Source organism: Camelus bactrianus, chromosome 20, assembly GCF_048773025.1.
Source record: "Camelus bactrianus isolate YW-2024 breed Bactrian camel chromosome 20, ASM4877302v1, whole genome shotgun sequence".
NCBI classification, from domain to species: domain Eukaryota; kingdom Metazoa; phylum Chordata; class Mammalia; order Artiodactyla; family Camelidae; genus Camelus; species Camelus bactrianus.
The window spans coordinates 27135028-27162456 of NC_133558.1; the positions used below are offsets into that span (position 1 = coordinate 27135028).

Genomic DNA, 27429 nt, shown 5'->3' on the forward strand with positions numbered 1-27429 from the left:
ACCTTTTATCTTTTCCTCATCCGAATTCACTCTCCTAGCCCCGTAGCAACAGAGTAGACCTTCGTGATGCCCTAAACCATCAGTTAAACATGAAGTCTTGGATTTATTTGTGAGAGTGTTTAATATCCGATGTGCAGAAGTTGGTAGATGTCCTTCCCACTTCCCATGCATGCACACGTGCGTGTGCGCGCACACACACACACAAAACACCAATCCTTGCTTCCAGGGGCCAGGGAAGCAGGGCACAAGCAGAGTGGCCTTTTGCCAAAGCAGAATCAGGAGACTTAATGGCCAAGGGAGTGAGTGTACAGGCTGGGGTGGTCCGTGCAGACCTTTCCCAGGCCTCTCCTCCAATGTGGGTCCTCTTCTGTCATGTGTCTCTCAGCCCTGCAAGAGACAAAGTACTCATTTGGCCCCTCTCAGCCCCACCTTGCTGTCCCCCAGCCACCACTGTGCTCTCTAAGCTCACCTGTCAAGGTTTGGAGCTGGTAACCGGAGTCATGGCCACAGTCCAGCCCGCTGGTCTGCGGCCACCGCCTCCGTTTCTGCCCATGCCAGGCTGCAGCCCAGAGGGCGCTGGCTGCTAGAAGCTTGCTGAGAAAGATGCAGGCCAGGAGAAAAAGGATGGAAGTGGGTGGGAAGGGGCTCTCCTCATCTGAAAGGCTCCTTGGAGAAACAAAGAGGGCCTGTAGGAGGCTGTGAGGTGGCCCGCAGACTGGAATCTGTGCTCAGAGAAGGAACGGGGAGACGCCAGGAGCTCTGGGGACTCAGATCGCCTCCCAACCCAGCGCACCCCTGGGTGAGGCTGTGTGGGGCTCGGGGAGGGATCTGCCAGCTTAGTGCTTTTAAATAGTCACTTCCCTTGCTGAGCAGTTTCCTGCCTTACGATTGGTGTGGTATATGTGTGTGTGAGTGTTCACACATGTGTGTTCCATGGTTATACTAACATTGTTTAAACACCAGTACATAGTCAAGAACCAGTCAGAACTGATTCTGGTCCCACCAGGGAAGCAGGGATCTGGGATTCCCAGTTTTGTACTGAAATACTAAAACTTTCATTGTTGCTAAATTCTGGGGATGTCTGAGGGCTGCCGGGGAGGGGTGGGAGGTGGACCGTTCAGGAGTCTTGTAGCAGCAGCTATTCACGGGCTGTCAGAGAGGTACTGCGGCATTTTACCAGCCGGCACAGTCATACCAACACACACTGGCTGTTTGAAGGGGTGTTTAGACAAGATCATAAGCAGACCCTTTCACGTTCTGATCACCTTGGAATTTGTAATTCTGGGACCCCTAACCCACCACCCCATGCCTGTGCTCTGCAGGGTAGAAGACTGCCCAGGGACCTTAGGAAAGACTCATCACTATACCTGGAGATGCTATGCTCCACCTGGGTACCCTCGAAGTTCTCAGACTCCTCGGGGATCCAGAGATCTCCAGGGTCCTGGTAATCAAGGGGGTCTGCAGGAGACAGAGCCTGTGAGCTTGAGGCCATCTGCCACGGTGAAGAAAACCTCTCTGGGCGGGGTGAGGCCCCCTGGGCTCTGGCCCTACACAGATCAAGTTGTTAACCTTTCTGAGTCTCATTTTCCTAACCTGTAATGTGGGGCAATTAGGAACACCTCCTTAATAATAGTGTTGCAGGATTCGGTGAGAGCAGCCTGTGTAGCTGCCCACTGCAGCTCCCACCCTCCCATCATGCTGGGTCTTTGGGAAGACCAAATGGAATAATGTATGTCTTTGAAAGGCCTGTGTGAACTGTCAAGCCGTCTACACCAGCTTTGGATTAGTGCTTTTATTATTATTATTATTACTTTCCTGCCATACTCCTGAGAGTTGGCTGAGCCTTAGACCCTGTAGGGCTGAAAATTTGTGTCTCCTTGTCCCCTACTCCCCTTTCCCACTTAGAAAAGTGGTGGAGGTGGGGTTTGGGGTCTAGGACACGTGGTCTCCCCTACCCTCCCCACCTGAGACAAATGTTACTTTCGGCCTCCATTTCCATGATAAGGGAAAAGGAGAGAGTCAGAAAGTGGATATGTAACCCCAGATTTGTTCTTCTTTGGGGCACAATCACATTCTGGAGACACAGGCAGAGGGCTTTCCTGGAGGGCATCCCCTGTGCAAGCTCAGGGATGGGGAGGACCCCCACCCCCACTGCCCCATCTCATCTAGTCAAGCCTGAAATGAGGACCCCAAGCAGTTAGCAGCAGGGGGCTGGAGCGAAGGCTGTCACTGACCCCAAGCGCTTTTAACTCTGTCAAGTATTTCGTGCCCTATGGGAGCCCTGTGGGGTCTGCAGCACAGAGACCATCACTGCAATTTAAAGATGGGGAAATGGAGGCCCAGAAAGGAGACACATGTTGTCTGGGGTCACAGCAGTGTGCCTTTCTATGGTTGTTTTTCTGTATCAGGCTGGTGCTTAATCTGTGTTGTTAGGTCCATTGGGTGGTTGGGTGAGGAAATAAATGAATGTCCTCCTACTCCTTGAGGACCACCTGCAATGCTCACATCCTAACAGAATGCCAAATGGATAAAGCTGCTTGGGGGAAGCAGGACCACAGCTAGCTCATATGGTGCTTTGGACAAATTAGAGACCTGTACCCTTCCTGCAAGTGATGCAGCCCTCCGCCAGGGAGCACAGCCTAAAGAGAGGCATCCCTTGTGCAGTCAGCAACCTGCACAACCATCCACAGTGGTCCTGAGTCAGGAGGACAAGATCCACACTGTGGGAATTCCCAGGGTCCTGGAAAGCCCTCAGGGTGGTCCTGTACACAGACACCAAAGACATGAACCCCACCCCAAGAGCAAGTCAGGGTGCAGTCAGTTGCCCACTCACCAGCCAGCACCTCCACCAGGACCTTCCTGAGGGTGTCAGCCTCGCTACCGTGGAGGCTCTGGCACTGGTAGAGGCCAGCATCATGGGCTTGAAGATTCCGCAGTGTAATGGTGAGTGTGCCACCCAGGGCATCATCCGTGATGGCCGTGCTCCCATTCCACCTCTTCAGGAAGGACAGCAGCCACGAGGGGTGGGTACTGACCACCTGCTGGCACAGACCCTCTTCACCCAGCTGGCGGCACCAGGCTTTGCGTCTCCCCCAGTGCTTCAAGGAGTTGTAGGGACAGAAGACACGCAGGGACCGGCCTGCCATGCCCTGGAATACTGTGGTGTTTTGGGCTCGGGACAGTTCTGGGGAGAAGACATTCATTCACTTACCAAATGTTAATTGAACACCTACCATTTGCAATGAACCAAAAAGACAGAAATTCTGCCCTTAAGGGACTCAGGTTCCTACACAAGTTGGGAGAAGGTGGCACAGCCAAGGTATGTGTTTACAGGAAACTGTAAACCAGGAAACCTGGGTCCTGGGTCTGGCTTTATCACCACTGGACTTGCTGGACATCTTTGGAGAAGTAACTGACCTTCTCTGGGCCTATTTCCAGAGACACTTGGTCTTGAAGTTCCCTCTAGTTCTAGTCCACACTTCTCCCTGTCACATGGGACCAAGCCCTCTCCTCTTCCCCTCCATCTCAAGAGAGTAAGGCCAGTGGCCCTCTCAGGTCTGGGGCAAGTTCCACGGGGGGCTGGGTGCCCCTCCCTGCCCCCACCACGTTTGCTTCCCCTGCAGCTGCCCACGCTGGTGCCAGCCCCACATTCTCCTCTTTCTGACCTTAAGCTTCCAGCTTCTCTATTTCTGTGGCTTTGTTCCCCTTTCAGAAGGGACTCTTCTCAGAGCTATTTTGGAGGAGACATGAGATTGCTATTTTAGGGACCCTCCTTGGGGTTGGGGAGATGGGCTTAGAACACCAGTCTACTGCCAGGGCAGGGGCTGCAGGAGACTCATCTGGAGCCCTCTGCCTCCACCTCCCCTCTCTTCCACCACATCTTCAAGCACATGGTGACAGAAACGTGTAGGACAGGATTGGGGAGCTGGTAGCCTGCCTTTTGGAAACAGAGAGACCTAGCAAGTGGTGCCCCCTGCTTACCACCCCATCCAGCCCTCTGCCGCTGGGCAGGCCCACACACCGCCACCCCTGTGCCCCGTTCCAGCTCCAGCTAAGAAGCTCTAGCTCTGTTCGGAAAGTCTTCCTCTCACCCAGGTGTGCCAGTTGTTCTGGGGGAGCAAGGGACACCCTTCCCCCAGTGAGACAAGGCCCTTATGTACAAAAATGTGGGGTGTCAATCCCCACCCGTTCAATCACAGAACCTTCAGCCCCTTCACCTCCCATCCAGGGCTGAGGACGAGAGGACCTTCAGAGCATGGGAGGGGCACCCCAAAGATGCAGATTCCCAGTACTGGCTCTTTTCTCCCTCCCACCTTGTCACTCCTCTGGGGCTAGTTTTATGTTTAGTGGTTCATAATTTTAGGGGCTCTTACCTGTGCCTCTCAAAACTTCCCCCAACTACTAGCTAGTGCCTGAGATGCCACCATCAGAACTCCTTCCCTTTCCAGGTGGCTGAGTCCACCAGCCTCTGGTACCTTCACACGTGTGAAGAGTCTGACAGTGGGTTCTGATACCAGGCAGGGAGGGAGAGCCTGGGGAATAAGGGGCACCGTGGGAGGAGAGGGGTGCAGAACGTGCCGAGGGTTTCAGCCGCCTTCTGTGTGGCTCAGCGCTCCCCACCCACCCACCCACCCACCCTGCCCTACACTCAAGGAAGGGGAAGGAACGAAGTCAGCAGAAGGAGGGAATCCTACCTGTGACAGAGAGCAGGATGAGCAGCAGGAGAGCCTCCATGTCACCCTGCCCTTGTGAAGGACAGCCAGCCACAGAGTGCTTGGCGCAAGATCTTTCCCTTAAACTACAGAAAGGGTCGGGCTTGTCAGGCGCTGCTCACAAGAACTGGCTCCTGGGGGTTGAGCAATCATCAGGACTGGGATCTGGCTTTATGATTCAGTGAGGGGAGTGGGGTCAGGGAGGAGCGGAGGGGAGGAGCCACCACTGCAGCCTAGCAGCACGATGCTGAGGATCCTAGACTGCCAAGAGGACAGCCCGCTGTCCTGCCCACACCAGCCAGGGTGACCTCACACGGCTGGGGCTGGTCAGAGCCCAGACCAGGGATCACTGCCCTCACTGCCATGTTCAGACCCTTCTCCACTTGTAGCGCCTGCCATTCTCTGGTTCCAGCCTTGCAAGGGATGGAGAACAGCTGCTCCTCTTGAAGGCCAGGACCCTCACCCAGGCCCTTCTAGCCCTTCCCTCCAGGTCAGCAACCCTGTAGTGGCAGCAGTGAAGATCATGGCCCTTGGCTTCAGGTCTCTCCGTCCTCACCGCCTGTGTGTGCAACCACTGCAAACACTGTCCATAATCTTTCTGTGTCTCAGTTCCCTTATCTGTAAAACAGGAATAATAATAATAGTGTAGAGAGTAATTGGGAGGATAACGTGGATTTCTACAGGCAAAGTTCTTTAGACCAGGACCTGACATATAGTAAGCACTCAACAAAATTAACTAGTACTGTTACCCTGGTTATCATGGGAGAGGGAAAATTGGCCATCCACGAGAGGGAGAACTTTCTCTCCAATTTGCTGCCCACGTTTAGACTCCTTTGCACAGTCGGGCACCTGTGTGCACATGCTCACACAGGCATTATCCTTGGCGCACGCACACCTTGAACCCCTGACCATCCTATGAGCAAGACAGGACATGACATTTCCTGGAGTTCTAGGGCTGGGGTGTGTTTCTTCCACACGTGCAGATCCTGTGAAGGGTGATCCTGGCGCAGGGGCCTGGATGTAACGAGGCACAGAGGTGTGAAACAGCCAGGTGAGCCGTGGATGGGGGCAGGGAGGCGAAGCAACTCCTTTGGGCAGGAAATGGAGTTGCGCTGGGGGAAGCAGCAGGAGAGGCTGGAGGGGTCCATAGGTGCCTACAGATAATCAAAGTCTACTTTGGTTTCCTGAAAGCACTCATTGATTTGTTCTTTTATTCATTTATTTACCCATATTTACTGTGTATCTACCAAATGGACAAGGAATCTGGCTAGAGATGGGGAGTTAATGGTGAACGTAAAATAGCCCTTCACTAAGAGAGCCAACAGCCCACATTTCTATCAGCCCCAAAAAGTTCCCTGGCGCCCCTTTTAGCCAATCCCTTCCTCTGTAATCCAGGCCCTGGTAACTACTGATCTGACTTCAGTGCCTATAGCTTCCTGCCCTTTCTAGAATTACATGGAACCATACAGTATGTACCCTATGAGTCTGGCTTCTTTCACTTATCATATAATTCATGTAGCATGCATGAAGTTGTGCTTCTCAGTAATTCATCCCTTTTTAATTGCTGAATAGTATTTCATTGAATGGCTGAACCACAGGTAGTTTATCTATTCACCAGCTGATGAACATTTGAGTTGTTTCAAGTTTGGGGAAACTATGAATAAAGCCACTAGAAGGATTCGTGTACATCTATTTTGTGTGGACATATATTTTCACTTCCCTCAGATAAAATCTGAGCAGCGGAAGTCCTAGGTCATGTGATAAGTATATGTTCAACTTTATAAAAGCTGCCTGCCCCACAGTTTTGCAATGTGGCTGGAACATTTTTGCATCCCTGTCAAGACTTGATGTTGTCAAGTTTCTTTTTAAACCATTTCAATAGGTTTACAGTAATATCTTACGATTTCGAGTTGTATTTTCCTAATGACGAGTGATGTGGAATATCTTTCATTATTTATTTGCCATTTGTACATCTTACTTGGTGAAGCATTAGTTCAAATCTCTTGTCCATTTTTCATTGTTTATTATTATTAAGTTCTGAGAATTCTTTATATACTCCAAATACAATTCCTTCAACAGACATGTGATTTACAAATATTTTTCCAGTTTGTAGCTTGTTTTTAAATCATTTCCTTAAATGTCTTCAAAGGGTAGATGATTTTAATGTTGATAAAGTCTAAATTATTGAGTTTTCATTTATGATTTGTGCTTTTTGTATTCTACTAAGAAAAATGTGCCTGTATCAAAGTCACAATGATTTTCTCCTATGTTTTCTGTTAGAAGGTTTATAGTTTTGGTCTATAAGCCATTTCAAGTTAATTTTTACATGTGGTATGCTTCTCAGCAGCTCCCCGCCCCTTCCCACCTGGGCCTCATGTCTGCCTCACTATCTGGCTGACTCCTATCTATCCACCTTTCTTGACACCCCCCGACTCGGTTACCTGTGACCCATCTCCAGCATAGCCCTCTGAGAGAAGGTTAGGGGTCAGGGTCAGGGGTAGGATGCCTGGGAACGGACCCATAAGCCAGTCTTGCTCAAGCCTGAAGAAGCCCCTGTGATCATTACAGATCTATGGAGGAGTCCTGTTGGTAGCAACAAAAATGTTCAGAGAAATGTGTGTGACAGGGAAGGAAGAACCCCCTGAAAGCCTGCTGGCCTGAATTCCGGTGCTGGTTCACCCCTAATCAGCCAGTGACCTTGGGGAAGGGCCCCAGTTTTCAACTATGAGAGGGTTGAAGGAGGTAATTTTTAGTGTTCATTCCAGCTCTGACATCTTGTGATTCAGGATGTCTGAGAAACACACAAAAGAAGGAAAGAAACTCACCCTGAGATATACCAGACGGATGGTCTGAGACCAGAGATCCTGGAAGACTCCTCGATTCCACACCAAGTCCTTTGCTCTGAGTTTAGCCACGATGAAGGGGCCTGAGTTGAGGTCATCCTGGCTGGAGATTAGAGGCTCCCAGGGCTTGTTGGGCTTGTCCAGAGCCTGGGATGTTGACTAATATAATTCAACCGTGTGCTGATTGTTTCCCTGCACTGGGTTTTCATCTTGAAGCCGTGCCAGGGGGGGCGGGTACCAGCATCTCACGGAGATTGTCTTGTCCTCCAGTTTACATAGCAGCTCTGGCTTCTATTCTCAGGAGCCTGAGAATAAACCCTCAGGTCAGGGAGCCTCCCAGCTGCCAATGCAGGGCTGTGAGATGGGAGCCTCCCCACTCAGGGAGCCACCGTCTTCATGTCTACACTCAGAATGCACCCCAGAGCCAGCCTCTGGCCATAGCACCACCCTGTCCCCTACCGTCCCCACCCCATAGCCCCTTTCACACCTACCTCACCTAGTCGTCTCCCCCTCCTCTTTCCCCATTCTCTCTGTCCTTCTCCCCTGCCCCTCACCTGAGGCCAGAAGCACCAGCAGGACAGGTGGCAGCAGGTCTGTGGCCTCCCAGGCCATGGATCCTCATCTTGAGCTGGGGTTGGGGGAGGGAAACCCCTGAGGAAAGAGAGTCCGAGCGGCGAGGATTCAGCCCCACCACCAAAGCCTGCCTCGGAAAGCTCTGGGAACTCTGGCGCTCTCATGCCCAGCTTCTTTCCCGTCAGCCTGTCTCCCTCCCACAGGGGTCGGAAGAGCTATGAAAGCCCAGGAGGAAATGATGGTGAAACTGCAATAGGGAAGAACTAATCTGACTCCATGTTGGATCTGTTTCTTTTCCTTTAACCTGTGTATTCTATTGCTTTTGCTACAAATTAAGAATGCTGCCTATAGCCTGAAATGTACAGGACAGCCTATTCTCAAGGCTCTGACCTTTAAAGATACAACATTTTCCCATTCATACAGAGATAAAAAGTTGCAGAACAGAGAATAACATTTGCCTTGTTGGAGGTTTGCAGGAACATTGTGACCTGACCTGACCTGACCTGACAGCTGCAAGAACAAAGGATTCTGACAAGAAGAAGTTTGCAACAACCAACCACACCCCTTGTTCTTTGGGACACTAGTCTACCGTCTTGTCCACCTGCTGGCTTTCTGAAGAAAGTTGCTATCACTTGCCCCAACAACTCATCTCTATTTACAGGCCTCTCATGCAGGGAGCAGTAGGAGCTTGGACTCCATAACAAACTAAGAACCTGTTTCTCCTTCTTTCTCCCTTCTCTCCTACCATTTTCTCCTCCTCACCAAAGAAGCATGGAAGCAGAAAGTGAGTAACACAGTTAGGGGACCCTTCCGAGATCCCCAGCAGTCAGAGACTTCCCACCCAGGCCTGCCTGGGAATTGGAAAGTTCCATAAGGACTGAGAGAAGAGGAGAAGGGAGATGGAGAGTTTTTCCAGGAAAGGAGGCCCAGGGAGGGTCCCTGGCAAGGGTTGGGGAGAACAAAGCTGGGGACAGGAACACTGGAGGGGTGGGAGTGGGGTTGGCAGAGGGGAAGATGGGTGCAGAAGGAGGGGGAGGAAGAGAGGAGGAGAAAGAGGATCTCCTACCCCTCAGATCATCCCTGTGCCCCAGCTCCCAGCCTGCCAGAGTCACTCTGCAGTATTTGCTCAAAGGCCACACTAATCAGGCACATTTTAAAAAATAATTAACATTAGATGAGCTACAGAAAAACAATCATCACAGAACAACAATTGTTTATGGTTAATAGATAAAGGAAATGTTGCAGCAAAGTGTGTTACAGCTCAGTTGTGACAGCAACCTAGATCCAGGCGAGAGACCAAGCAGCACTCGGAGGGCTGGAGAATTTAGGCTTATTACACCAGTGGGCCCAGAGGAGTTAACATTCCAAGCTCTGGACCCCATCTGTAGGGTTACACAGCCTTTTATAGGCTACAGTCTAGACTTCACAACATTTTGTGACATCATCTGCAAATAAGGTATAGCAAATGTGAATAATTAGGAACAAGCTTTGCAGAAATGGACCAATCAGGAGCGATTGAAATGGACCAATCAGGAGTGAGCTCCATGCAAATGAAGCACTACAAATGGACCAATCAGGAGTTAGCTCAGGGAACCAATAGAATCTTAGGGGTAAGTTCCACTTTCCTAGAAGTAAGCCCTTTCAGAGTTTAAAAAGCGAAATAATGCCGCTGGACCAGGGAACTGGCTGGTGCTGGCAGGAGAGTAATGGCCTTGCCTGGGGGTCCTGCTGGTCTTTTCATGGGGCTTCCCACCTCAGAGATGGCCCTGTAAACCTGCAGTGGGGCACATTAGGCTTGTAAGGAGCAGACTCTGAGGTGGTGGTTGGTACGGGAGGTTTAAAGTGCTTGGGACCAGGCTGGGGAAGAGAAGGAAGCAGGATGGGCAGGAGACCCTTCAGGACTCGCCGCGGAGGCAGGGAGTGCCAGGGCTTCAAACTCCTGCACCAATCAGTGGGAAAGGCGGGTGGCTGCCCTGGGAGGGGAATGCCTGGGGCGAGGCCGCCTTCTGCCCTCACTACTCCCAGCACCTGGGCAAGAAGCCTATCAGCCTGAAGTAGGAGCTGGGCAGCACAGCGCAGTGTCCGCCCACCCAGTATGATGCAGAATGAGAAGCACATTTGCAGCCATTTGGGACCATGAACCTCAGGCTGGCCTACTGGCCTCACAGTGAGAGCACGTGTGTCCTGTGCGGTTAGATCTGTGGCCAGGTTCACAGAGCAAATGTCCTGTGAGGGCTGGGGTTTCTTTTTTGCTCATTCCCACGGCCACGACAGGAAGCAGCCCATTGCTCAGAAAGCCTCCTCATCTCATCCACCAAAGGCAGCAACAGCCCTGGCCTGTCTGATATCCACCCCTGCTCTGCACCTGCTTGCCGTGGATCTGCTGGGGATAAGGGTAAGAGCAGGAAGGAGGAATTGAGAAGCTGTGGTGTGGGGAAAATGTCCTGGGGGCCCGGAGGTCCAAACAGGCCGCCCAAGCCCATAAGAGCTGGGGAGCTGGGGCATGGGGTCTGCACCTCCTTCTTAGGGCTCTGTGTCCTTCCTTACCACGGGTTCACATGGGGACAGCCTCCATGGGTGAGAGGTCTGCCTGGTCCCAGGAGCCCCATCATCCTGGGCAAACAGGGATAGTCGGTGCCCCTAACAGCTACCGTTTGTAACATCAGAGGACAAAGGCCTCCGAGTCCAGCACCCACCACCTGGGGCCTAATCATGTTCCCCTCCACCCTCCCTGGCCCCTTTCAAACGAGGACAAAATAGAGAAATAGGGTCTGACAGTCTTAAAAATAGACTGTGACAAGCATTAGACCTGGAAAAAGAACACGAGGGCCAGGCATCACGAGGCATTTACTCGTTTGTGTAAGGTTTGTTTTACTTCATTTTATCTTGAAAACAGTCCTGAGTAGGAATTAGGGTCCCCTTTCACAAGAGACGAAAAATGGGGCCTGATAGGGTTAGTGACTTGCACAGGTTCCCACAGGGACAGGTGGCATCACTGGGTCCCAGTCCTGAGCCTCTGCAGTGCTCTCCCACCGACATCCTGATGTCACCTGGGGCAGCGTGTGGTTTGAGTGGAGAATAAACCACCTCCTGTTTACACATCGGGTGATGGCCACACCCTCCTGATAGGGAGGATGGTTATCATCTTGTGTGTGTGTGCGTTTGTGTGTATGTGTGTCCTGGCACCAGGCCTGTCAGTTCCTCAGTCTGCCCTCTAGTGCCCCCTCCTGGATATAGGGAAAAAGTGCTGCCTCCCTGCTGCACCCCAGGATTGCCCCCTGCCCCTTCCTCTCTCCCTAGTTCCACCCTGGAGTGGCCCCGGCCGCCTCGCTGCCTATCAAGGCCCTGACTGTGTCACTCTCCTGACTATGATGTTTGCTCTCCCATCTGGTAGGGCTCTGACTCAGAGCTAAGAGTTGAGAGGCCACGGCTACCCCCAGGCTCTCATTCCAGTGGTTCCAGGCTGGTAGACCCCTCTTTCCAGGGAAGAAATCAGTCCATTTTCTTCAGCCTTCACTGCAGAAGAGGCAGAGTCTGAGCCGGGAGCTGTGAGGAAGGGCAGATCCTCTGGCCATTAGCCTCCTCGCCCAGGCTCCTTGACTCCGTCCTCCCTGCCCTAGCAGTCTTCCAGGCTGTGCTCAGCTCTGAGTTGTCTTTGCTGTATCACAGGGGGGTCCTCTCTTCCCAGGGGACAATGAGTCCCCACGGGGAGGTGATCTCCCCTTTTCTAAGCCATGGTCTCCCTTCCAGTGGTCTCTGGAGGGCCCTCCATCCACTCCAGGAGCCCAGAACCAGATCCCCGGTGTGGGAACTGGGGGAGATAGCCCTGGTCAGCCTCTGCATGCCAGTCTGGGGACAGGCTGGTCCTGCAGCTGGAGGGCTCAGCTGGCAGGTCTCCGCTTTCCCTGGAGGGGGCGCCAGCAGGCAGCAGCAGTGGGAATATGGGGTCTGCTGGCTCCCAAGACGAGGGACAAGCAGTGCTGTCAGGCAGGCACATCCAGAGGCCCTGTAGAGAACACATGGCCCAGGGGTGGGGGGCTTGGACAGCTCTGGGGTCCCCAACGCCTCTGTGGACCCCCAGCTCTTCGTCACCGTCCCTTCCTCTCCTCCAGGATGGGGCGCTTGGAACATGGGCTGCTTCTAGGAGTTTTTCTTCCCCCGAGGGCATGGGGAAGCTTGAGGAGAGCAGAGGGAAACTGAGGGCAGGGCCTGGGCAGGAAGAGGGCAGCCCTCCCCTTGTCAGCTTGCTAGTAAAGTGTTCCAAGGCCAACGGGATCTGAGGTTCTCTGTCTGCAAACAGCACCATCAGGGCTTCTCTGCCATCCAGCTGGGGCCCAGGGGTCTGTGGCTCTGAGCAGAATTCCCTCGGTGCCTTCCCTGGGACTTCCTGCCTGGTACTCTCTGCTCAGCCTCCCTCTCTCCCTGCACCCTCCGGCCAGGTTCCTAGCAGCCCAGGGGAACTGAGCAGGTGCAGTGCAGTCTCCGGTTCTGTGAAGGCCTGAGTCCAGTGTTGCACAGTCCTCACCCCATCCTGGCTCCAATCCAGACACATCCCCATCTTCATTCCTCCGCTGGCCTCCCAGAACCCCTCTGGGAGAAACTCCCCCTGACCCCAGTTAAGTGTCTTCAGACCAAGCAGCCTTCCACGGAGGCTCCAGACTTGTAGATGGGTCCCTCCAGGGTCTGGCAGGATCATGGCACATGCTGTAGCCTGCAAGGTTGGGGAGAGAGATAAAGAGGGCGAGGTCCTCCTGCTCACCACCCTATGCTCCTGAGCCAGCCCATCACCTTCGGCCTTCTGCCCTCCGCTTCCTGCCAGGTCAGCCCCAGAGGGTTATGCTGTGCTGTCCCTACCTGCCCACCCTCCTCCTTTGCCTGGGTGCCACACAGCCCTCCTGACTGGACGGGGGAGGACACACCACCTGGGGATCAAGGGCAGTCAGGCACTTTGGAAAAGGTGTCAGATCCCCAGCGCTCTGTCCTTGGAATGCCAGGAGGGTGGGCTTTACTCACTTCCCATGTGTCTCTTCTTCCAGAGCCCATAGACCACGATCAGCATCACAGGCACTGGGAGCAAGGCCAGCACCCCAACAAACACAATGAGATAAGAATCCTGGTGCCTGGGGAGAATGGACAGAGCAAGGAGGAGGTGAGCATCAGGGCGCCCCACCCTGGCCCACGTCTTTCTGCATGCCCCACAAGAAGAGTGGGACCAGGGGAAACCTGCCAGCCTCGGTGGAGAGTGATGGCCTCTCTTCTTCAGGGCCCCAGCTGTGGGTGAAAGAAGTGAGGTGCTTAGAGGTCAGAAGACGAAGCACTTCCAACCCCAGCAGAGAGACCCATCTCTCCACTTTAGTACTTCTCCTCTATTATTCCCCCAAATCTGCCGAGGACAAGGATTCTAAGAGACCCCCATTTGTGACGGAAGAGACCAAGATTCTTCCTCTCCTCACAGTGACTGACCTTTGTCCTCACCTTTGTCCTCTGTAACAGATGATGTGGGTGCCTGCCTGTGTCCCCTAGCTGTATCACTTCCACATACGACGGTCCTCAGCACCTCCATTAAAAAATTTTTTTGGCCTGAGGACTTTCTCTTGTCACTTGCTCCCTCTATGCCGCACAGGGCAGGCAGCCCTCTACTAGTAACCAACAGGAGTGGTGTGTAAATACCCCAGCTCCCACCCCAGCCTCCAGGTGGCTGCTTGACACTGGACCCCAAAGTTTCCCCAGCGGGACTGAGCTCTTGCTCCTCACGGTGGTGGCAGCTTGAGTAAGGAGTCTGTCTGCTGCCTCCCCTGTCTCACTTCCCCACACTCTTTTCAGTGTCCCAAATATGACGTGAATCCTCATTTCAGAGTCTGCATCTGGGGGAACCCAAATCCAAGTGCCCCCCATTTCCCACTTCCTACGCCCTGAGCTGGTCCCCTTGTCCATCCCTACCCTCTCCTCCTCATCCACAGACTTTTATGCTGACCCATCCCCTGCCCTCATTCCTGCTGCCATCCTTTCTGTCACACGTCCATCCCAGCATCCAGTTTCCCATTCAGCAACAGGCCAGACTGAGTTTCTGGGGGGGCGACAGGGGCTGCTCTGCTATAACATTTGCACCTTGAGGTCTGTTTAGTCCCAGGGACTGTTGCCATGTCTGGTAAAATGGCATTCGACCCAGGCCCCCCTCACCCCGGGGTACCTGCTAGGGGATAATTGGTTGAGGAGAGATCTGCTGGTGGTAGGCGATCTGGTGCACAGGTGACCAGCCTTGGTCGGGGTGGAAGCTGGGCCAGCAGAGGAGGCTCTGGCATTGCTGGGAAATGCAGTCACTGTCTGGGGCCCCATGGTCCTCCTGGACCCTTCAGTGGAGGGGCTGGCGTCAGTGAAGCTGTAACCTGCCACGGAGGTCAGTCTGATGGTCCCTGGGGCCGGAGAGGGCAAGGGTCTGGCCAAGGTGAGGAGCCCAGGTGCGAAGAGCGTCGGACTGGTGGTGAAAGGGGCCGCAGGGCCCACAGCAGGGGCAGGGCCTGTTGTAACGACAATCCCACTCTTCAGGATGCTGGCCACCTCCGGAAGAGGAGTGTCTCTCTTGGTTGTGGATGCTGAGGGATCAGAGAGGGAGGAATGTAAGACTGAGTAGATCCTGGCCACCCACACACTTGTCGGGGTGCTTGGGTGGGGCCAGTCCCCGTCTCCCATCCTTGACCTTGGGCCTAGGATTCTACTCTGCTGGGGAACCAGGTGTGTGTTTGTTCAGAGGGTGAGGTTCAGGGAGGAGGAAGTAGGCACAGGAAAGAAAGAAGAGTCTTTCGCAAATTTTCTAGTGTCCCCTATCAGGCAACCTGGGCCCAGAGGACACTCCCCTCCTTACGCCTATCTCTCTCATCTCCTCCTGGACTCTGCTCTTTCCTGTAAGTCAGAGATTGCTCTGCTTTGATGTTGAACACGAACTTTCCCAGTTGCTCCATGATTGGCAACTGGGATCCAGAGATGAGGACAAGGAAGCATCCAGGGCCAGATTCCAAAGAACACCACCAGCAGCGGGGTCAGATGTCTTCCCTGGGGGCTTATTAAGAGACACTCAGACCGGTCCTGCCACCCTCATCCATCAATTCAGGGCTGTACCATCCCGTTTTCTAGAGGAAGGCTGGTGTTTGAATGGTGGAAGAGGCTGTGAGGTCTCAGTCTAGGGGGCAACGCTGAGTCTCCCTCACCAAGGAACAGGAAAACGGAGAGAGATGGAAGGGGAGGGAGGGCTGCTGCTGCATCCCACTGCTGTGCACGCCAAGGATGTGCTCCTGAGGGCCCGCGATGAAGGAGGGGGTTGGACAGCAGCAGTCCCCGACTTCCCCACTTCAGGTGCCTGGGGCCATAAAGCCTGGTCTTCAAGGGGGAGTGGAAGAGCATATATTGCTGGAAAACTTGAGTTTTTAATCAGGCTGAGGGCTTCTCTGATCCCCAGTATTTTAGTAGCTCCCCCCACCCGAGTTACTTTCTAGTTCATCACATTGTTTTATCTTCTTAAGAACATCTGCTGTTATCTGAGGTTGTTTGTCTGATGATGTGCTATTGCCTGTCATGTCCCGTAGGGCAGGAACGTGTCTGGTTTTGCTCCCCACTGTATCCTCAGAGCCTAGAAGAGTGCCTGGCACAGAATCAGGGCTCAGGGAATATATATTGAACAGATGGCTGAATAACACAAAGCACAGAGCATCCTGAGTTCAAATCTTATCCCGGCCACTGACTAGCTCTGTGACCCTGGACAAGGTCAGAGCCGCAGAGGACTTTTTGGAGCTCATTTCCTTCATCTGGAAGATGGTGACAAGAATGCCCATGAAAGTGTCCGTTAAAGAACTGAAAACCCCACTATATGTCATGCCTATTGATGGATGATTATTCTCATCACATTTGATGTTGGTGGAGTGCAGGGTGGGGAAGACACGCTACAGCATCCCAGTGCCCCAGGGGACCTGCTCACCTGGAGACACTTCCAGCAGGAAGCCCATCAGAGGGTAGAGGATGCCGGAGCTGTTGCGCATGCACCAGTACCGGCCCGAGTCCTGGCGCCTCAGGGCCGCCATGGTGATGTTGACCACCTTGGCCTGGGTATCGTCCTGCAGCAAGTAGCGTGGCCCCTGCACCCAGACACGGGTGAACCCAGTCTCACACTTCCTCCTCCTGATTTTGCACCAAACCTTGCCCTCTACGTGGTTTTTGCGGTTCTTGTAGGAGCACTGCACGGACAGAGTCTCCCCTTCAAAGTGCTGCACTTTGGAGTACACACTCCCAACAGGGTCACCTGGGGAGACACAACTGGTTGAGAAAACAGGAAGGAAGCATCTTGAAATTCAAAACTCGTGGTGAAGGGAGATGAGGTAGATATTGCTCTGCTGTCATGGAACTCAAAGTTTGAAGGAGAAACACAGCCTGACTCTGAGGGAGCTGTCCGATGGGGGAGACACAAGCATAGCCCGCAGGGAGCCCTTAGTCTGATGGAGGAAACTCAGCCCTTGACACTCAGGGAGCTCCAGCAGACACGGCCCTTTTCTTTGTGGCGTTTTCTAGTCTTATGGGAGAGTAAGTCTCATCTTCAGGGTCTTGTGGGAAAGAGTCGGTCCTGCCTTCAGTGAGACAGGCACAGTTAGAGGCACAGTCATTGTTATGAAATTCCAGAGCACAGTCAATTTAGGTAGATAAGAAAATCCATTCTTTGAAAAAATTGAGTGTAGTTGTTTATTTCACAAACAGGTTCACTATCATCATCTTTTAAATAGCAAGCTGTCTGAGTTCATTCTAGGTGATGTTTCATTTTTAAATATTCTAGTTACAAACCCCTCATAGATTCAATATGCCCAAACATGCCTATAAACTCCCAATGGAGTGTAAACCAAAGAATTTTACAGCTATTCACTATTCATCTAAAATATGTTGTCCTCAATGCCCAGGAATAAGATGTGGTCCGTGAGCTACATAATCCACGGTCGGATGGCGAGAGAGCAGAACGAGGGCTGGGGGTCATGAACCGGGGGCAGGGAGAAAGAGGAAGCCGCAGCAGGGTCCCTCCACTGCTCCACCCACCTTAAGCTCAGCGCTTGCTCCTCTAATACCCTCAGAGCCTCCTCCAAACACACACACACATTTCTCCCCAGTGGGACAGAGGAGAGAGCACACATTTTGGAGTCTAGATAAACATGAATTAAACTCTGGTTCTGCTACTGACTAACCTCTTAATGTCTCTGTTTCTAACCTGTACAGGTGGCTGTGAGAACTGCGCCCCAGCACGGTGCCTTAAATGTAGTACACGCTCAGCGCGTGTCTTCTTTTCCCAGATGCAGGTTGTTCCAGACTTTTCCAGTGGGACCCAGAGCTGCGAAAGCCAAGGGCCCGGCACCCAAGACATCCACCTCAGTTTCCAACCCCGTTGCCACCAAAGTTGAGGCTCAGAGTAAGGTAACACCCTCTCTGCTTATCACTTTGTCCCACACAAGTTAAAAAGAATAATCCAACTCGCTTATTTGGCAGGTGGCAGGTTTGGGAGATCTCCAGGAGACACTCTCCAGCCCTGGCAGAGATGGGCCTCTCTAGGGTTGGTGCATGAGTGGGGCAATCTTGGAAAGGGTCTCCAGGGCACGGTGTTCCTTTGTGCCCACCATCCACCCCTCTCACAAGGCGGTGCCCAGAACTGAACAGAAAGTGGTAACTCAGTTGCCATGGCAGCGAGGGAAACAGGATTGGGTGAGGCCCCATCAGGGAGCATTGAGGAGCTGTGGGGTGGGAGAGAGACCTTCAGGGGTTGCTTCCTCCGCAGGACAGAGGGTAGGCACAGGGGTTGTGGCATCAGCATTCCAAGAAAAAGCAAGTTCAAAGCGCACATACATTAGGTAATGTTTCCCATAACAGGGTAAAGTTAACCAAACAGGGCTTAAGCTGAGGGAGGAGGGCTTGTGGTATGAGGGAATGGAGTGGCCCTGGTCTAGGTCCTGAGGAAGCCAGCCAGATAAAGGGGCTGGTGCAGGGAGGGTCCAGAGCTTTATCTCACTTTGTGAGGCCTGGGCTAGCTTTGCCTGGGGCTAGGCACTAGGATGGAACCTTCTCACTGGTCTCTGGTAAGGAGCTACTGGTCAGCCAGACCTCCTCCTCCTCCAATGCCACAGGATTGCTGGGCAAGGAAAAGCAAGAAGGGGGTCCAGGAACAGGCCATCCCCTCCCCCCTAGACCACCCACCCACCCTCTCACCTGAGATGGGGCCCTGGAGCCACAGCAGCAGCAGCAGGAAGATGGGAGCCATGGCTCCAAGCAGTGAGGACCACCCAGCGGGGGCAGGAATCCCAGGCTAGGGCCCTAGGCCTATGCTGGATCCGCCACTTGGGTCAGCCCGGGACGACCTAGGCTTCTAAAACTGAAGCTGCCCATTTAGGAAAATGAGGAAGTTGTGGGACCCACTGCCATCAGCAGACCACAAGGGGAGAGGGCGGCGCTGGTGCAGTTTACGCCCTCTTCCTCGAAACTTCAGGCAGGTGTGGCCACCCCACCCAGTTTGGGGCCTCACGGCTCAGGGAGGGCTCTCAGGGTCAGAAGACTCCTTACCCACTTCCGATTCCGTCCCGGAATCTGGTCCAATAGGGGTGCCTCCTCGTCTGAAGTCGGTTATTCATCTAGGGGGCTGGTGTGAGGTTTCTAGAACCCTGTCAGGTACAGACTTCCCTGGAATCCTCTGGGCTCAGAGACCCAGGGGTAAGGCTATGGGGCTGAGGTGGCGCACCTTGGGCCCTACATGTGAAAAACAAACACACGTTCACAAGGAGCTTTATCTGAACTCCCACTCATGTATTCGTTCATTCATTTGTGCATGCAGGCATTCATTCTGGCCCCTGCCTCTCTCTCCCAGGCTCCTAGCTGGTCAGATCAGTCCCTCATACTCACACTTGTGAATAACCCCCTCCATGCTCAAACAGAGCTTATTTTTGTCACGGTTAAAGTGACGGGGAAAAAAGATGCAAATTGTGAGACTCAGAGCATAAAGTTTGGGTTCAGGGAGGAGCACCTATGCTCTCACATGTGGGGGCGTGCACACACACAGACACATGCACACTCAGACTCCACACTCACACACACCCAAACACAAACAGAAGCTGCCTCTTTGTTTCAATACTTACATGTCTTCTTATCTTCATCCCTCTCTCTGCCTCTCCTACCATCACCTCTAATCACCCACCAGCTCTCTCCAGACTCCTGCTCCCTCCTGCAGTCTTCCTAGTGCAAACCCAATGCTTCCCCTCCCCCACCTCGCCTCCAGAAACCACGCCCCCCCCTCCGGCTCTGGCCCCCAGCCAGCACACAGGCATGCCCACTCAGCTTCCTCTCAGCCAACCCTATCTCTCCTAGACAGCCGTCCGGCTCCAGCTAAAGTGACCCAGCATCAGGCCCAAGACCCCACCCTTCACTTGGTCTCCAGGGCTAAGAATCAGAAGGGCAGGCTTCCGGCATCCAGGAGCGGTATCTTGGGCTCCTTCAGGGTGTGGGGACCCAGGTGGGCGCCCATGACTATCTGTGCCCCCTCTAGTCACCTGTGCCAACTTTCTTCTCCTCAGATGGGACTCATAGCAAAATGTCCTCAAGTTTGCATGGCCGCAGACTTACACTGAGCGGAACCCCCAGGTCCTGAACCAAGACAAGGAAGTCTTATCTTTGCTGACTCCAAACGTTTAGTCTCCTGACTTTGTTCATTCATTCATTCATTCATTCCTTTGTTCTTACAGTCTTATGTGCTATGTGTGGTGCTGGGCATTCGAGGTATAGGAATGAGATACAGTTGTCGCTTCAGACCTCTCAGCCCCCACGAGACACAGTCTACTTTCCTTATTCACCCTTCATTTGTAATATTCGCCCCCGGTTTAATACTTCTTCTCAGACCCCTGAGTGCAGAGGCTGTCTCTCCTCCCAACACATGTGGTATCTTCCTTCTCCTCTTCCCTCCACCAGAAGAGTAAATGGCTTTAGGTCTGGGGGAATCTCATTTATCTCTCGGGACTTCAGGTGCCTGGAATCAATGCTTCTACTAAACCCCCACAGCATTCCTGGCTCTGAGTGAGGCCTTGTGAAAAGTGCAGTCACTGTGAGAGCTACCTGATAAGGATATAAAAACCCAAACAGGTCACAAAGGGCGAGGCCATCAGGCTGGACCATCAGCAGGAGGCTGCTGAGGCCAGACCAGGTGTGAGAGCCACACAGAAGGGCCTGGGGAGGGTTCTCAGGACCCAGCAGTCAGGAGGAGCCTGAGTCTTTGCCCTGTCTCTGCTCCTAAGTGGCTAGACCAGCCCCATGTGATCTCTGGGCCACATGCTATGATGTCTTGGATAGCCCCTAAGATTCTTTTGGCTCTGACTTCCGAGAGGCTCCTCCTCATATCTGTGGGGCTGTCAGGGAAGGAGGAACGACTGTGACCGCCTACACTCTCATCAGGTTTCCTATGTGCCACATCCCTAACGATACTGAGCACTTTACAGCATCCTCATTTTGCCAGTTGAACAGGTATAAAGTTTTTTAATTGACATTTCTTTGAACAATAACAAGTGAGAACTTCGCTTGTATGCCTTTTGGATTCTATAAACTGCCTTTCTTATTGCTTTACCCATTTTCTACTGAGATTCCTGTCTTTTTCTTGTTGACTACCATTAACTCTTTGTATATTATGGATCATATTGCTGTGTTAGTTTTAGACATTTTCAGTTAATTTCCCCCAGTCTGTCATCTGCTTGATAACTTTTCCCATAGTTTTATTCATGGAGTAGAATTCCTCCATCTTGATGTAATCCAATTAATGATTTCTTGCCACGTGATTTGTGCTCTTGAAGCTTTGTATAAGAAGTCCTTCCTCATCCTTAGGCAACACAGATATTCATCTGCAGGTTTTCTTCCTATTAACTTAATAATTTTATTTTTTACATATATATCTTGAATCCATCTGGAGTTCATCTTTGGATATAGTGTTAGGGAGGGATCCAGGTTTTTTGTTGTTGATTTTTTTTTTAATGCTCTGCCAGCTTTCCCAAGGATGTCCAACAAATGATGGGCCTTTGCCCCCTTGGTTCATGGTTCTACCTTATCATAAGATACATTCCTATCTATACACAGATCTCCTGGAACTCTTTAGCTTGTCCTGTGATTCACTGATCAATTCTTGCCCCCCCCCCCACTGCCATCAGTTGTGTTACTTAGTAGTGTATTTGGTAGGACATATCTTCTCTTTTTATTTTTACTTTCTCATGGTTGACATAGCTATTCATGCATCTTGGTGTTTCCATATGATTTCAGAGTAAGTTTATCAAGGGCTTTAAAAAGTTAAACTCAAATTGTGTTTGGGATTACATTTAGAAATTTTAACTGGGGGGAAATTGACATTTTTATAATATTATAGTCTCATCCAAGATCATAAATTATTTCTGTTTATGTATTTCACTAATTGGTATTCTAAAGTTTTCTCCAGAGAGACCTTGGTTAAATTAATTCCTCCTGGACACCTTATAGACTTTGTTTTTATTATGTATAGCGTCTTATTTTGATTAGCTTTGCTAAGTGATTATTCCTAGTGTACAGAGGTACTTCTGATGTTTGCCAGTTGATATTGTACCCGGCAGCCTTGAGAAACGCTCCTGTGAGATCTAACCATTTACAGATTTTCTGCTTATTTTTTTCTAGGCAGATGATCCCATCATGTGTAAATTGTGACAGTTTTCACTCTTCCAGTCAAATCTTCTTTCCTCTTACCTGTTTTGCTTTTCTTATAGCATCTTATAAAGGCCAGGATCTCTAATACTGTATTAAGCATTAGTGGTAGCTTTGGAAATACTTGATTTGAATTTATACTTTCTCCTCTAGGTTTACTGTAGTCATTAGTATGCAGTCTTTACCAAGTCATTTCTTCCTATTTCTATTTTATTAAGAGGTTTTCCTTGTAATAATAACCGTGTTGAACTGTTTTCAAATGTTTTTTCTGTATCAGTTAACTTTCCCCCTGTAGTTTATTAATTTGGTTAATTTACAATGACAGATTTTCTGAAGTCGACAATCCTGGTCCTGGGATAAACCCCACATGATTGTAATATTCTTTTTTTTTTTTTTGGTATACTGTTGAATTCAGTTAGCTAATATTTATTTTGGGTTTTAACTCTATGTTCATCTGAGAAATAAACCTATCATTTAATTCTCTTGTATTATCCTTAGCTGGTTTTGAGATTAAGATGACACCAGCCTCTTAAAACAAGCTGGGTAGCTGTTGCTGGTTTTCTCTTTTCTGCATCATCTTGTATAAAATATGAATCAAATATTTCTTTAAATATTGGAAATGCCTATAAAACCACCTAAGCCTTGAAATTTTTATGAGGATAGGTCTTTATCTAACATTTCAATTTCTTTAACATTTATTAATCTATTCCAATCTATTTCTTCTTGTGGTAATTTGGGTATTTTAAGATTTTTTTAAGGAATTTTATGCATTCTTGGATTATCAAAAAAGAATTTGTTTAGGATTTATTTATTTATAGGTTATTTTATTCTTTTCTTTCAATTGACTATATCTTCTTTTATCTTCATCAATCTTGACAGAAGCAGGTCTATCTTATTAAATTTTTGAAAGAATGAATTATGACTTTTCTTAATCCCCATGTTTGTAATTCATTTAATTAATTTCAGGCCACCACTATTATGATTTTTTTCCTTTATATTTCTTTATGTACGCTCTCTGCTCACTTTCTGTCTTCCTGAGCCTACTTAGATCATTTGCTTTTAACGTTTTATGTGTCTGACAAATGTATTTAATACTATTAATTTCCCCTCTAAATATTAGCTATGCCCCATAAATTTGATATGTAGTGTTTATATTATCATAATATATTTTATTATATACTTAAATATTTATATAATAATCTAGTAATATATTTATATAATATATAATAGACTTATATAATAATATATTAATAACTATTATTTCATTTCAAAACTTTTTTTTAGCTTTGCTTCTATGCATTCTTAATTTTATTGCATTATGTATGGAGAATATAGTCCTCCTCTTATTAATTAAAAAGCTTCTTTTATTTCCTCATGCGAGATTTGCTTTTGTAAATATTCTCTGCATGTTTGAAAGAATGTATATTAGTATATTATCTTTTTCTATTCATGTACAGTGTTTTATATATGTGTGTGCATATGTATACTTTATATATATTTATACATATGTTTTATAAATATTCATAATACATTTATACAGTTGAAAACACTTAAAACATGTAAATATACTTTATATGTTTGTAAATATTATTTATTTTAAAATACAGCTTCTTATAGTTTAATATTTTATAATATTTCATATTATATTTATTATAAAATAATATGTAACATATTTGAAAATATTATGTAAATATGTATGATGTTTGGAACTTATCTCATTTAGAACTTGGATTCTTCTCTCTATTTTTTATTTATTGATCTATAGTCTTTTGAGAGGGATGTGACTCTCCAATTACAAGTGTTAATTATTTACTTCTCCTTGCATTTCTGATAATGTTACTTGATATATTTTATGGCCACATACTTAGGTTCATGTATGTTATGATGGTTTTTTTCTTATCAATTATGCCTTTCACAAGTATATATTATCTATACTTGTATTTTAAATTTTTTTACCTTAAATTCAACTGTTTATATAACACTTACATCATAGCAGGTATTATAAGTAATCTAGAGTTGATTTAAGGTGTACGGGAGGATATGCTTAGGTTACATGCAAATACTACACCATTTTATACAAGGAACTGGAGCACCCACGGATTTTGGTATCCATGGGGGTTCTGGAACCAAACCCCCAAGACACCAAGGGGCAACTAACTGTATTGTGCTATCAGTTCCGTCAGTTCTGCTTCAGAGGATTTCTATTGCTTGGTGTGTTGTCATTCTTTTAAGATAGTAGTTCTCCTAAAATGCCAAGTTATTTTGGCTTCTGAATTCAGATTCCCCTGGGGTCATCATATACAGTCTGATGATAGGTAATGGGAAAGAATAAAGCCCAAATCCTGCTGCCTATGGACTTTTAAAAGTGGAAGGGCTAAGCCTCACAGCATGAGGGGTTCCCTCTTGTGTCCCGTCATTGGCTGCCGTTTCACCTTTAAACTGGTCAGGGTTTCCCCTTTAAACTCTTTGGGAGATATTCCTTACTTTGTAATCCACCTGCCTTGGAGTTTGGAGGAGGAAGGGGTTAGGAGGTGAATGCCTACTGGCAGTTGGCCAACTATATTCATCCATACTCCACTGCCTTTGCCGTGCCTCATGGTCCCCTTGAGCACCTGTGACATGGGGTGTTGCAGCCTGTTTCTGTGCTGAAGGGACGCGATGATGACGCAAGGCCCTTGACTGCAAGAGTCAAGAGCTGAAATCACAGTTTCCTCTCACCTGTTTCTTGCTATGTCTCCAGCCACCATCTGCCCCAGGCTGTGGTCCCTCTCTCCACACCCACCGTTTAACCCTCGCAGCACAGCCTCCAACTCCCACCTTGTTTTGGTTCCCTCTGGTCTCAACCCAGAAAACCCTGTCTCACTGTCCTTTCCCCAGTTCCTCCAAAGTGAATGACCTTATCCTCCTCCCCACTCCTCTCTCCCCAAATCTGTGTCTGAGCCCTGAGGGCTCCTCTGCAGCACCCTGTGCCTCACTCACCTTGGAAAGAATCCTTGGGTCCTGTCTTCCTGATTCTGAGGCTGCATAAGCTACCCAGCCATCCTTCCCAGGCCCCTCCCTCCTGGTGAGACCCTGACCTACCTGTGCTCAGAACCATTGATGGGAGATGGGCCAGAGATCCCCTCTGGAGAAGTGGTCATAACTGAGGAAGACACAAAGGCGACAGGGGCTGCCCAGGAGACCAGAATAGAGAATGGGATTGGCCCCCAAAAATCCTTGAGGGGAAGTAAAGAGGGGACAGAGCCTTAAGGGTCCCTCAAGCCAAAGGGGACTGAAGCCTGGGATTTTATAACCAGAAGAAATCCAGGCCCAAAGAGGAGGAGTTTCTCTCTGGGTTGGGGGGTGTGGAGGGGCAGGGCGGGACACACAGGTCCTGGGTCTTCCAGGACAGACTTGCCTCTTGAGATGCCTACCCTATCCGTGGCTGCCTTTGTTATCACATCAGATAGTACATGTTTCTCTCCCTGGGTCTTAAACCCAGCAAGCCCTGAATGTAGCTTCCCTCCAGCCCAGGCCCCAAGGACTCAGCCCCCAGAAGCAGGCCTCCCTGGTCCCTCCCTCCCTGAATCTGAAGTCACTCAAGCTGCCTGGCCCTGCTTCCTCCCTCCCTGCGCTGAAACCCCAGACTCACCTGCACTTGTAGAAGCCGAGTGGAGGTCCACATGGGAGAAGTGGTCAGAGCTAAAGAGAAGAGAAAGCAATGATGGTCCAGAGGCCTAGAAGACAGAATGAGGTCTGGCCCCAAAGCTGTGAGAGGAAGTAGGGGACCCAGAGGTAGTCCCTTAGCCCTAGGGGCTGGGGAGCAGAGTTTTAATTCCAGGAATTGTAAGAATGGTCCCTGGGAAAGGTGGGGGCTGGGGAAGGGTGGCAGAAAGAGAGCTGAGCGGGGATTATGGGAAAGGAAGGTGAGAGGGAGTGGATCTGTGGGAGGAGAGAGCAGGAAGGGCTCTCAGCATCGTCATTTCCGAATCTCCAGTCCTCTCTCCCTAGTGGAGCTCAACCAGCATTGCTTGGAGGAATACACGAGTGGGTAAAAAGACGAAAAAGCCTTTCGTTTTAACAATGTGTGTGGAAAACAATGTGAGGGGAAATATGGCCAACACTGGAATAATCTGAGCAACAAAATGAAGTGGTGTTGGATTATAACCTACAGTAGAAAATAAATGTCCAGGTGTCTGCACGAATACAAAGAAATCATTGAATAAATAAATAAATGGGGAAGAATAGGTAAATCTCCCCTGCAGAAGAATTCCAAATAATTCATGTAGATACTCTGCCCTCAAGAAGGGGAAGCTCACCCACTAAGTGTGGGCCATCCCTAGTGCTGTCCTTCCAAAGAGGACAGTATGAAAACGGCGGGGAAGGGGAACTTTGTGGTGGACAAATCTGACAATCACCACCTCAGAATCACCGGAAATCGACAGTGATAATCATGTTGATAGCATGTACCCCCGGCATTGTGTGATGAGCATGGAACTTGACCTCTGTGGTCTTCTTCCCCCAGACTCCATGAGAAAAAAACATCAGACAATGCTCCCATGAAAGACTCTACAAAATATCTGACCAGTATTCCTCAAAACTGTCAAAGCCACCAAAAAAAGAAGAAGAGGAAATTCTGAGAAATGGTCATAGCTGAAAAGAGCTTAAGGAGACACAAAGACTAAATGTAATGAGTTGTCCTGGGTGGGATCCTGGAACAGAAAAAAAGACATCAGGTGAGAGCTAAGGAAACCTGAATGAAGTGTGACTTCAGCCAATTATAATATATCATTACTGGTTCAGTAGTTACGACAACTGCGCCATACTCACGTAAGGGACGTCAATGAGGGAAACTGGGCGTGGGGGATGTGGGAGCTCTCTGTGATGGCCTCACTTTTCTGAAATCTAAAACTACTCTAAAACAAATAAAAATTCACTTAAAAAGTTGAGAGACCATTTGTACAAAATCTGTAAGTACTTGATAGCAAACAAAGAAAATATTTTTTAAACATTTTGGTTAGACGTAAACAATGCCGACGGTGGTCGTTTAAGTGACCAGTCTGTCAGGTGGGCTCGCTGCACCGCACGCGGGTCCTGTATTCATCCCGGCGGGTCCTGTATTCATCCCGGCGGGTGCTGGTTCACAGGGCTGGTTTTCCCAGATGGTCGTAACCCAGCTCTCCCTGGGTGTGTTCTCCCAGCGTCCTGTTCAGGTGGCGTGATATTCACACCTCCCTAAAATGAGCAGAAATCTCCCTGTCCTCGTCCTGCTGTGGATCCGGGCCCTCGGGAGCCCCAGGGAGAAGGGGGACAACAGGAGAGAGGAGTGGGAAGCTGGAGTTTCTGAGGAAATGTAGGGGAGGCCTGAAGCCCACGCTGTCACTAGGCAGCCGGAGGCAGCCCAGAGAAGAGGGGAGAGTAGGGAGGGGTCTACAGACGCTTCCTGCCCCGGACCGCCTGTCCTCACCACGGGTCTCATGAGAGCACTCAGCTGCCCTGCATTAACTGGACTTCTTGGCTCAGTTAGAGGTGTGGGCCTGCGTTAAGCCCCCATAATCTGTGCCCACCCTGTCTCTATCCCCCAGTGTGACTGTGCTGGGGCTTGT

The 27429-nt window shown here is 50.0% G+C and overlaps 2 protein-coding genes and 1 long non-coding RNA gene across 4 annotated transcripts; 1 reads left to right on the forward strand and 2 right to left on the reverse strand.

Annotated features, from left to right (window-relative positions):
* Positions 1-83: 83 nt before the first annotated feature.
* TREM2 (triggering receptor expressed on myeloid cells 2) lies at positions 84-7657 on the reverse strand. Of its 2 annotated transcripts, none has more exons than XM_074348691.1 (5): positions 7538-7657; positions 4695-5330; positions 2834-3184; positions 1368-1458; positions 84-387 (listed from the first exon to the last, which is right to left on the reverse strand). In XM_074348691.1, the coding sequence occupies exons 2-5, from the start codon at positions 4732-4734 to the stop codon at positions 285-287; spliced, it is 585 nt and encodes a 194-aa protein (XP_074204792.1). In that variant the 5' UTR covers positions 4735-5330; positions 7538-7657; the 3' UTR covers positions 84-284. The 2 variants fall into 2 exon arrangements, with proteins under 2 accessions (XP_074204792.1, XP_010972010.1); XM_010973708.3 differs by lacking the exon at positions 7538-7657 and adding an exon at positions 470-666 and having other exon boundaries at positions 4695-4876.
* A 374-nt stretch (positions 7658-8031) lies between these two features.
* On the forward strand, positions 8032-26770 carry LOC123613939 (uncharacterized). Its single transcript, XR_006721382.2, has 4 exons — positions 8032-10523; positions 13165-13277; positions 17375-17569; positions 26349-26770. It is a non-coding gene; the product is annotated as an uncharacterized LOC123613939 (long non-coding RNA).
* On the reverse strand, positions 10959-18682 carry TREML2 (triggering receptor expressed on myeloid cells like 2). Its single transcript, XM_074348688.1, has 5 exons — positions 18356-18682; positions 16098-16418; positions 14319-14721; positions 13142-13248; positions 10959-12839 (listed from the first exon to the last, which is right to left on the reverse strand). Exons 1-5 carry the CDS (start codon positions 18405-18407, stop codon positions 12745-12747), a joined length of 978 nt encoding a protein of 325 aa, XP_074204789.1. The 5' UTR covers positions 18408-18682; the 3' UTR covers positions 10959-12744.
* Positions 26771-27429: the final 659 nt, after the last annotated feature.